At 30.0% G+C, this 12,643-nt stretch overlaps 1 protein-coding gene across 1 annotated transcript in view; it reads right to left on the bottom strand.

Moving 5' to 3' along the window:
- LOC142323483 (proton-coupled zinc antiporter SLC30A2-like) overlaps nt 1-10,505 on the bottom strand; it is a 47,184-nt gene extending 36,679 nt beyond the window's left edge. The window contains exons 1-2 of the mRNA XM_075363193.1: nt 9,906-10,505; nt 847-969 (exon numbers count right to left, since the gene is read on the bottom strand). Coding sequence (XP_075219308.1) covers nt 847-969; nt 9,906-10,142 — 360 coding nt within the window. The 5' untranslated portion in view covers nt 10,143-10,505. The remainder of the gene's footprint in view (nt 1-846; nt 970-9,905) is intronic.
- Nucleotides 10,506-12,643: the final 2,138 nt, after the last annotated feature.

Below are 12,643 nucleotides of genomic sequence, written 5' to 3'. Positions count from 1 at the left end.
GCAAACCACATTGTTTAGATAATATATTTGACAAAGGGAAAAAGATTAAGACATAATTTCAATCTTTTTTTTTTAAATTCTTTTAATGTGATTTATTTATTTTTTTTTATGTGGCACAGTTATTAGCCCCTAACTGACGCATGCAAGGAAACTACCAGGCCTATGTTTGACATCAGTAATCTGCAATATTATTTAAAATTCATCAAATTATTGTAATATTATTTAAATAATAATATTACAATATTTATTTAAAATTCATTATAAACTGTTTATAATGAAGCTTTGGACCTCAAAAGTTTATCCTTACTCACACCATTCAACTTTCAGATTCTACTCCCCCAAGACACTTCAGATGTTAGAAGCTATAAAGCTACAATGAATGTGGTTTATCGTCCCAAAATCATTATTTCTATTATTTACAATTTTACTTAGTATTTATAACACTGTTTTAATGGGCATATCATAATTTCTTTATCCCATCTTCATCTTCATACTCTCTACTTAGCTCCAGATAAATCATCGCTGGAACAAAGACAAGCACAGAGAAATCCAGTCATTTATAGCCAAATAAATGAACTTCTCACATTAATATACAAAAAAAAGTTTGTTTTTTGTGTACATCTATTCAAAACTTTTCACCTGAATGTTATTCTCTTAAGGTTATTACAAACCTTAAGTAATATGTTGCAATACTCATCAGTCTTGTTCCTGATGAGCTAACTTTCTGTGCCATCATACAGAAACATAAATATTGTAGATATTAAGATATTAACCCCAAAAATAAAAGTAATATTAATAAATTATTAAGTTAAAAATAAAATGTTTGAAATTAATAAATAAACAAACCATGAAAATAAGGCACACAGTAGTAGCAGCAATTAACTGCTTCCAGGCAAGTTTATTGTAAGTGTTCTGTACCGGACTGTGGCAATGTTCATTACCTTCAAATGTCAATGGGCCAAATCCATCCTGAAAAATATGATTCCAGAAAAATTTTCAAATTAGATCAACATATAAATAGACAAAACAAGAACTTTCATTCATGCACATGTAAAACGCATACTTAGTACACAAATACATACCAAAAAATGTAACAACTCACATCGATTCTTATGGAGGATATCTATGTAATTTAATTTTTTAATTCTTAAAAATATGATTAATGAGTGACTGAAAGATTTCAGCATGGCTATTGTACCTGAAAAATCATTTCGGGTCTGTCTGTCATTTAACTCCTATCCTAAGAAGTCAGGGGAAAATTTACAATATCGTAAATCGTTGATCATTAAAAACTCAACAGTTACAAAGATCAAAACCAGATAATCAAGAATCTTAGGAAAATATATTAATTATCAAAAAAAAAGTGGCTGATCTGATTGTACAGCAGGATGTGGAAAAGTACTTTTTTCTTTTTTTTTATAGTCACATCAACAATTAGTCATTAGCGACTTAAGGAGTAATACTTGATGGTTAACATACTGGAGATCTAAGATATTCTGATTTTCCTGATCCTTGAAAAGGAGAGCTACGATATTCTCCTGATCCTTGAAATGAGAAAGTAACTGTAAATGTCAGGAAGGATATATGTGTGTGTCTACACTAGCAACTTGGTTACAAGTTACAAGTGTGTAATAAAAGAAGTTCAGTGTCAATTACCCTTAAATATCGTAACTGAGAACACCCTATGATTTCTCTTCAATGTTCAGACTGTAAAGGCTTTCAGATCAGTTAGGAAGTTGGTATGTTTATATAATATTTTAAATAGATATGTTCACATCCTAAAAGTTGCTAGTTTATCAAATATTTATGTTTCTTAACCAGGAATTTTATTTTGCATTCTGTTTACTGGGAAAAATCTCATAATAACTCCTATTTGTTAAAAGCGTTAAGACTATATAATAAATTGAACACAATTATTGATCCATTTGTAAACCGCTTTATAAAATTTAAAAACACCAATAAAATATTTTTATGCTTGATAGATTAATTAATTAATGTTATATTTCATAGCACCCTTTACTCTCACACTGCAGCTTGTTATTTCTCTTTTCCTTCTCCTTCTATTTTTTTCTTTTCTTTTACTTAAATATACTATTAATAAACTGTAAATTTGATTTATAACCTCACGTCATAAGTAATTTAGTCAGAGATTTTTCATTTTTATTTTACTGTTAATATTTTAATACTGTTTTTATGCCATTGAGGCTCTTTTTTAAAGTACATGTGAGCCTTTCTATTTAAAAAGTAAATAAATATAAATATTTTTTTAACATATAGTTCGGTTTCCAAACACATTCTCTCCTATAATATAATTAAATGCAGATAACCTCCTATAACTATAACCATACAGTAATGTGCAAATTTTTGATTTTTTTGGTTTATTTTATGTTGTGGCTAACCTGCTTGACCACCCCATTCTTTAAGTTGTCTACACAATGTGAGGTTTTTTCTTCAGTTATTAAGGAATTTTCATGTTATAAATAGTATTTGTGAAAGTTTATTTTATTTTTTATTACAAAATCATATTTTTGTATTTTCTGTTCTGTATGTCTTGAATACATAACAATGGAATAATCCAATAATGAATATTATTGAATAATATGTATATATATATATATATATATATATATATATATATACAATAATGAAATAAAATATGTAATATATAATAATTCAAGAAAGCATTCAAAAATTGTTTCTGAGCATACCAGTACAACACGACAAATATCTTCTGAGTGTGGAGTTGGACTAGGGACAGTGAATGATATTTTAAAACAATTTAAAGAAATTGTTCCTTTTCACCAAAAGAAAAGCCAGTGGCTGTAAAACTAAAACTACTGCAACACAGGATCAGTTATTAGTGACAAAATGTAAACTTGATCCAAAATTATCTGCCTTGGACTTATATAGAGAATTATCAGCCAGTGGAATAGATTTACACATGCCAACTAACTGTTAGGCGCCGACTTCTTGCAGCTGGACGAAAAGCTTGTCGGCCAGTTAAAAAGTAGCTTTTAACATCAGCAATGTGCAAAAAGGCTCATGTGGGCCAAAGCACATGCCAACTGTACCAAAGAAGGCTGGAAATAAGTTATATATCCCAACAAGTCACAATTTTATTTTCAGGAGCAAAGGGTTCCATACATTATAAAAGTGTCAGATGAAAATACATCACACCTTATGTCCAATAATTAGTTAAGCATCCCAAAAAAAAAATGTTTTGGGGTTGTTTCTCATTTGAAGGTCCTTGTTCATTACTTCCAGTAGATGGTATGTTGAAAAGTCATAAATATATCAATATTCTGATGGAAAGAGTTGTGACACAACTTCAAAACAAATTCCCACAAGGCAATCGAGTGTTCAAACAAGATGTGACACCATGCGATACTGCCAAAAAAGTGGAAAAAGTTTTTAAAAAACAAAACATTAAAAAGCTCCTGTGACCAGGCAACTCCCCAGACTTAAACCCAATTAAACATTTTTGCGCAATAGTAAAAATACAACACACAAAAATTGACTTCATTAAAGGAATAATATCAGTATGGATTCAAGATAAAGAAATCAAACAAAAAAGTGTGAAGTACATTTGCTGAATTGATGACAAATCCTGTATGTGAAGTGATTAAGAATAAAGGAGGACATATTTATTACTAGATATTCGCAAATTGTACAGGTATGATTTTTTTTTCTAAATATACTTTTTATAAATAACATCTGTGTATAGATTAATTTGCACGTTACAGTTTGAAAAAATCTTCAGATTCAATAGATAAACTCTGATGTTGGTAATACACAGTACATAAACTCAATTAGAATTATCAAGAAAAAATCAACCAGTAAACTCTTTGTTAATAAAAACAAAATTAAGGTTATCTAACCTTACATTATTTTGAAGTAAATTACTGGTTTTTTTACAATTTCCAGTGGCACTTAACTTAAAAAGAATAGAAAACCTCTCAAATAAGTAATAAAACAATTGATTAAATGTACATTGTTTTTTCATAAAATTATACAGTTTTATTTGTGTAATGTCTGGTTACTATGTTCAGTCAGAATATGTTTAGTTAATCTTCTGTATGAAGAAAGAAAGTAAACTTCCTGATAAGTTATCAGTTTTTACAAGGTCATAAATTATTATTTTTTTAACATGTATTCACTAGCCTATACAAAGAATAGACTAACAGCAAAATCAATTGGTATTTTAACCCTAGAAGTTTTACCATTTCATTAATTTCATTATAATTTATATTATAAAACAAAGATAGCTTCGCAAACAAATTTTCTATAACTATAGATAAGAAATCAATACTTTTCTAAGGAGTGAATAAGTCACAAATTTCATTCTTGGATATAACAAAAGATATCTTCGGGATTATTAGGGAAAAAATGTTTAGTAGATTATTCCTTTTACTTACATAAATAAATCAGTTAGTACAAACCCATGACTTACAATAAAAAAATTCTTTGTGACCTTGAATAATCCTTAGGTATTTTTTTCTGAAATCCTCGCACCTTAAGTGTTAATAATGGACATTTTCATTCTGCATAATTGCTATGAGAAATTTATATTTAGCAAATTCCAAAGAATTTGGAAATTGTTATCCGGCCTGGTCATGTTTATATACATATGTATAAGATTTTTTCATCTGCTCTACTGGACGCAAATCTAAACCAATTTTGGCGAAACTTGGTGGGAGTCATTTAAATCTACTGGGAATAGAGATTCTCACGTGAATCTGTACATACGAACCAGAGTTAGAGGTAAAAACCTGGGCTTTTGGGTACATTTTCAAGGTTAAATAAAACCGGAAATCTGCCCTTCTGACACACTAACTTTTATTTTAAGAAAATGAAACTAAAGTTTTATAATTTACACTTTACTAAAAGAAAATAAAACTTTAGTTTTAAAAGTTTTATTTTCTTTTAGTAAAGAGTAAATTGCAGCAGACACCTCAGAAAAGGAAAATGTCATTTCTACTTAAATTTTAAATAGCTACAAAATAAAACCAAATGAGTTAAGAGAAAAAGTTTGTATAGTTACTAAATTTTGTTCAGCAAACGTAAGCCCTTTAGAACCAATCTCTAAAATCTTTTTCTGATTTACAAAAAAAAACTTTTTAAAATAAAAATGTCTAGAATATAAACTCGAAACTTATAAACTAGTTTTGTATAAATTATACTTCAAGAAAATCTGACAACCCATTTCTGAGATATTTATCCTCAAACTCAACCACCCATAATATGTAATTAGATGGTAGTAAAACTGTTAAAAGGGGACCTACAAGTCTCATTCATATTGTAAGTGTACATAACTTGTTACAATCCTTAATGATAAGGCAATAATGTGTAGTTAATTGAAGCCAACAAAGGATTAGTGCCAGATAGTACTAAGGAGCTGACTGTATAACAATAAAACTGGCCACCCAGATCTCAAGCTGTCAAACTCTCACATAGGAAGGTAACTAACTCTCTCTGCATCAGTCCTGTTCAACCCAGGGCCTGCAGGTGCAATGGAGCCCTTTGTTTTGTCTTTTGGCACCTGCATCCATTTTCCAGTTCTAAATACTAATTCATATTTCGAAGTAAAATTATATTTTACATCTTAAAAAGGATATAAAAATACATTTTAGTCGTTATATTTTTCAAAAGTTCAACAGAAGTAATTCTGTCAGCCTATGTAACACGTGTTCATTTCTTTGTCATTATTGTTGACCCTTACAGCAGGGGTCTAGCTTGACAGGGCAAGCTACCGAACTGTCATTCATCTGGTGGTCTGCTCTCCACTCAAGCTCTTAGCATTTTTTGTAATAAATTTCAAACTGACATTTTTAAAACAGATATTTTTTTCAAGCAATTGTTGTATTATTCACAAAGACACTGATTTTTCGGACATTTAATTAAATTAATGAGAGTCATTTCTGGTCAGTTAGTTGTTAATAAATTTAAACCTGACAGTTTTAAGACAGTGAGTTTTCTGTTCTTCAGTAAAACTGAGCCCCTTTCATTATTTGTATTTCCTAACATTGATTTTAATCAATTTTAACATGACATTCCTAAAAAAAATGGATGTTTCTCATGACAGGGAGTTTTTGAATTAATTTGCATGTGGGTGTGGCCAGTGAACTTTCTGCTATTTAGAAAAACCAGTGAGCTTCTATCTTTCAACATAATTAAGTCTTCAGCCAATAAGGAGATGAATTTGACACATTTTAACAATTCTGACTCTTTGAATGCAATCCCATTCTTGTATTTTAATTTCAGTATAACTTGGGAGCTGTGAAGTGAAGTAGGCCTATGTTCTGCTGGTATAATTTATTACGATATTGTGATATGTTATACATTCCACAAGTTATCAGTGTTTTTAAAGTGAAATTATTTAAATTATTAGATATTATTGTAACATTATTTTAACATAATATCTAGTGCAGTCTTAACAAGGCTAAAAGGCAAAGAACTTACAAATTTAACAGTGAATGGGAGAACCAATATTATTTTATTGAGTATAGGGAAAAACCTGTGTGTTTATTGTGTAATGCTAGCATGTCTGTTTCTAAAACAGGTAATGTAAAGCGGCATTTTCTGACTAATCACTAACAGACATAATGAATTTCCTGTGAATTCTGAGCTGAGAAAACACAAAGTGAAAGACCTTAAATCTAAATTAAAATTGCAACAATCTGTGTTTAAGAAACCTGTTCAGTACATCAGTAACTTGACAGAGGCTTCTTACAAAATCTGTTACGTACAAGCAAAAGGGATGTAGTAAAAGAAGCAATAATCAGTGCCACTGAAGCTCTGCTCGAAGGTCACAAAGATAAATCTGCACTTATGTCTTCCTTTAAAGGACTTCAATTGTCTCACCAAACTGTTGCTAGGCAGGTTGAACAGATTTCTAATAATTGCAATCTCAATTACATCAGAATTTGCAATTATGTGAATATTTTTCACTGCAGTTTATGAAAGTACTGACATGTTGCCAAGTTGTTTGTATTTATTAGAATTGTTTTCTATGATTTCATGGTAAAGGAAGAGTTGGCCAAACTTTGCCACTTCATGGACAAACTAGGGGAGTAAACATATTTAATGTGTTCCTTAAATTTATCACAGATAGTAACTTTCCACTTTCAAAGCTTGATGTTATAACATCAGATGGGGCACCTTCTATGACTTGTAGAAACAATGGATTTCTCTCTCTTTGTGCTAAGGGTGAATTTCCAAAATTTATTTCTTATCATTGCATTATCCACCAGGAAGCTTTATGCGCAAAGGTTTTAAAGTTTGATCATGTCATGAAAGTTGTAACTCGTGTCGTGAACTACATCAGATCATCTTCTACACATCATCAATTGTTTCAAATATTTTGAATATATTAAATACTCAGTATGGTGACGTAATTCTTCATGCAGATGTAAGATAGCTTAGTAGGGGGTAAAACACTAGAACACTTCTGCTGTATGCTAGACGAAATAAGAGATTTTTTGAAATAATCTCCTGTACCACACTATCATGAACTTGATGATGCATCATGGCTACTAGATTACTTATATTTCCTGGCAGATATCACCTCAAAATTTAAAGAGTTAAATCTCAAATTCAAAGGGAAATATCGTAACATTTTAGATATGATAAGTGTTATTATAAATGTGTTTGTAAAGAAAGTGAAGTTACAGATTACACATTTAAACAGAAATTCCCTTTCACACATTTCAAATTTCAGATCAATTCTAAACAGTAAATGACAGTGAGTCTGATCTTTCCTCTTATACCAAGCATCTTGAAACTCTTGTGTTTGAATCTGACAATAGATCTAGCCAGTTTTCAGTACTTGAACCAATGATCATGTTTGTCAATCATCCATTCGCTTCCGTTGATGTTAGTGAACTTGGAAATAGGGTGTGTAAAATATTCAGAAAGTAAAAACTGAAGAATTAGAAAAAGAGATTTAAAATTTTCAAGAAGACCTTTCTTTGAAATCTTCATATACAACATGTACCAATATATGGACTCTGGTGTACAGAGAAAAATACCCCATTCTGCTTAGTGCTAGACTGAAAATGTATTCATGCTTTGGTTCAATGTATTTTTGTGAAGTTACATTTTCATCAATAATCATCATCAAAAACAAGTACCTCATCCTGCCTGACAAGACTCCCACCTTGACGACATGTTAAGAGCAACTTGTTCTAGCTACACACTAGATTTTCCTCAACTTGCAGCAAGCATGCAGTGTCAAATTTCACATTAACTATATGGTGAGTAAATATAATTAATTTTTGTTTCAAATATTTTCATCATTATTATAATTATTATTGATTTTGTTAATAGCAGCAGTAGTGTGGAGATAGTTGATACAAATCCTGGTGCTTACACAACCTTTGTGATCATTCAGATGCACCCCTAGTTGTAAAACGTTTTGACAGCGCTACTCTGCACCATCCAAACAAAAGTTGGAAAATAAACGACATGGAATAATTTTCAAGAGTAAAATGCAAATTGCTAATCAGCAACACTTATGTATCATGTTAACTGTAAGTAGTAGGAAGATACCACTTTACAGTCAACCACAAACACATACAAGAATAAAAAACCAAAAATGAACTGCATAAAAATATAACAGATGATGAAAATGTGTAAAACAGAAAAATGAATTTAAAATCATTAATAATTTAATAATGTTAACCTATAAGCACATATAAATCTAAATGGAAAATCAGTTCTCTAATACTTCTTCGGTTCTCTAATAAACCACATATAAGTAAATAAGACACTACTGATTTTAAATTTACATATGAATAAAACTCATCATCACAGTCCTCTAGAGTCTGAAACTGGAAAAACCATGGGAATTCTGAACAACTACTTATAAACTTCATTTCTGTTCACACCATACTCAATATACTTAGGTTCAGGAAAACATAAAATCGAAATGTCAGAAAGCAGGTTTGCATAGCGAGTGACCGTGCAAGGTCAAACTCTGTATTATCATTACTTGTCAATTAGCTAACAGTTTTGCCAGTTATAGAGACTTGTTCAGATGCTAATTGGTTCTGTAGAGAGAGGTTGGGGTTAAGGTTAACTATAAATTAAATAACCCTATACATATTTTTTTTTAATTATTATTATTATACTATAATGTAAGGTTACTACTAATGTACTATAAGGTTAAGGTTAGTTTATGGTTTATTCCTCTTTCTACAAAACTCTAACCTTAACCTCTCTCCACAGAACATAGTATTTGAAAAGGTCGTCATTACTAATAAAACTGATTGCTAATTGACTACAGTACAATAGTGCAGACTTTGATCTTCCACGAGACACCCCTATCCAAATCTGCTTATAGACACTTAGATCTTACATTTTCCTGATCCTAGGAATATATACTATGGTATATTAAAGATGAGAAAAAAGTTAAGTTAATAAAGTAATTGCTTAGAATTATCAAATGCTTAATAAAGAGATGAGCACCCAAACTGCATTACAAGCTTACCATCAGAAGGTAAAGGGTTTTATTCAGTAACTGTGTATATAAGCATCATGGTAATATTACTGGAGTCAAGGGAGTTATATTTCCAAGTTTCCAGCAAAACGACAATAAAGATTCTTTTTCTCAGAAATTTACATTCTGTGAGATACAAAAGGCCGCACCAGAATTCAAACTTTTTAGAAATATCTACAACTCGTGTTACATTTATACAGATAAATGACTTGTTAATTAATTACCTTTGCAAACTTATGGGTATAAGTGAATTTGAAAAAACTGAATACTCTTGCAATTCAGTTTAGAATCTTACATCACTTATCTCAAAATATTGATTTTAGTAATCTGATTTCAGCCAAAATAAAACAATAGACATAACATAACAAAAATGTCAGTAAATTACAATAAAGTTAATAGGCATACTTACAAAACTACTTAACAACGGAACATCAGCACCATCACCACTATTTATAGTTAACCGCCTCTGCATGTATGGGGAATCAATCATACTTTGGCTAGATTCCTGGTCAATCGGGGCTTTTTTATAGCCGTTAACTACATCATTCATTTCATTAATATTTAACAGCGTAGAAGAATTAGAAGTGGGAATCTGGCACGGGCGACAAAAAGCCGATTGGCTGTCAGTTTCATCCAAAAGCGACATTTTCAGCTAACAATATCTTCACCTAATGAATTTCGAGTAACATCCGAGAAATAATAATCTTGCGCTAATAATAAATAATCTATCCAGAAAGATAAGTTTAATTTTTAGTGGTAGGACGGCACATACTACACAGATTTAAAATGCTGCTCTACTTATTGAAAATGAAGAATCAACGACACACTAACTGGTTTTAACAAAGGCTGTTATGAAATCATTATAACATAAATTAAATTAAAATTTAAAAAAATGTTTTATGAGTTCAAAAATTCGAATTAACACAAGCAACACTGACCACCCATACGTTCAACAACTGAATGCTGTTGTGGTGTCGGTGTTGCAATTATTGCACTGATAACATGATCACTTTTTCAATAGATGCAACTTTGAACTTCAGATCAGCTGAAAGCTGTCAGCACATTCACCCAGGTTTTAAATTTAACACAAGGAAATATTGAAAATAAAAACAATGTTAAAATGTAATTCATTGATCAGCATGAAAAAAATATGGTTAAATTCAGAAAAAGATTCACAACAAAAATATTAAAAACTTGCTTTTTAAATTAATTCGTATTTTTTTTTTTTTAATTTACCGTGTAACTTCTATACATAATTAATTTAAAAGTAAAATTAACTATAGTATTTCATTTAAAAAATTTAGTTATGAAATTATAATACTATTTGACGGTGAATATAATTAAAGAGCATTAATAAATTACTAGTAATAAAAATAAGAAATATTACTAATAGACCGATCGAAATAACTCATTTACAGGAGAAAAAATTGTTACCTGGACTTTTATTAGCGGAAATGTTAAAGGGGCTTATAATAAACGTAAAAACAATAAATGCGTGAGCGAAGGTGGAGGTTTGAAAAGGGGTGAAAAATGGTATTATTGCTATTTCCGGCGAAAGTTGGATCCAATACAAAAGTTATAGATTATGCAAAAATATACAACTTTTATAGAGGTCAATTTTTAACATAACTTCAAAATTTCCGAGAAAAATCTTTTTCTTTTTTTATCGTTTTCTATTTTTCATTTCCGCAAAAATAATTTAATTTTGACGAACTTGGTGAAAGTATACCTTTCTGTGTCATAAATAACCACATTTTTTTTTTTAGTTAAAAAAATCAAGAAGTTTCCGAAATATTCATTGTTTCCGGAACGAAACACTTTATTTTTTTTTTAAATTATACTTAGAAAAATCATCGTACAGAGTTCTGCCGGTGCTCATTTTTTCGTTTTGACATATTTTTTTGTAAAATAAAAAAATCTATAATAAGAATTAAAAAAAAAATGACTTGCAAAAATGAATTTTTCAGTAATTGTTGATAATTTGTTTAAGTTTATAAAAAAATTAAAAACTGATTTCACCATTCAACTGTACGAAAAAATACAAAAGAAACTGTGTTTCATTGTTTAACCTGAAACTTTATTTTTGTGCAGTATTGCTATAAACATTCAATTCGAATAATGAAGCTTCTGATAAATAAAATTAAAAAATAAATATTTTTTTAATTTGTTTGTCGTAGAATAGATCAGTGCACTTATTTTTTTTAATTTTGATGAATTCATAGATCTATACGCGATTTTTTAATTAAATTTAAAATTCCGATTTTTGCTTTCAAAATTATTATATTTTTCAAAATTTTTACAATGGATATTTACAATTAAATAATACTAGGCCAATCTTGGTTTTTTAGACAACTTTTTAACTTGATCTTCATCGCCTGATCCTTCATTAGACTGGGTTTCTTCCTGATCTTCAAACGTTTCTTCGATATCACTAAATTCCTCAGGTAATTGATTTTCCAGGTTCAAGCAAAGACCTGGCTGCTCGATTTCATGTGAAATGTGTTCGGAAATACTGATATCTTCTGAAATTTTATCAACCTTCGAACAATTGTCCGAACCATGACATTTTGTACATAAATCTGTACATCACAGTCCATGTTTTCAACACCCGCATTTATTACCTTCACAACTGGTTTCGCAGCTACAAAAGATTATTTTTAATAAATCTTCAGGCATGATTGAAACTTCTGTAAAGCAAGGCATGAGTATTTTGGAATCATTCGCAATTACTTTTTTCCAGCCCCACTTAGTTGCAGTTATTTTGTTTCCAAGCTACGTTTGAAGCTGAGAAACGTGTGTAGCTGCTCAACAGTTGGTGGTAATTTTTCTGTTTAAAAGTAGACTTTGCAGTTAATACTTTGTATTACTGAAATCTCAAATCATCCAGAGATAATTTATCATCTGCGCATTTGTGAATAGATGAAATTAATTTACAACCATTTCGAGCGATGACTTTTGGCTCTGCATTAGTCTGATAAAAAGGCTTTATCAACTCTGTCAACTCAGGAGTTTTAATCAGTGAATTCAATTACGTCTTTTTTCCTTTGCTTGCAAAAGCAGATGTTGTGTCACAGCCAGTAAAACAATGTAAAAAATCAACAGTAGAACTACAATCTTCATATTTAAAACTATTTGACGAATACAATG

Source organism: Lycorma delicatula, chromosome 4, assembly GCF_047948215.1.
Source record: "Lycorma delicatula isolate Av1 chromosome 4, ASM4794821v1, whole genome shotgun sequence".
Taxonomy (NCBI): domain Eukaryota; kingdom Metazoa; phylum Arthropoda; class Insecta; order Hemiptera; family Fulgoridae; genus Lycorma; species Lycorma delicatula.
Note: the sequence above shows the minus strand (reverse complement) of the source record. Positions and strands in the feature narration are given on the sequence as shown.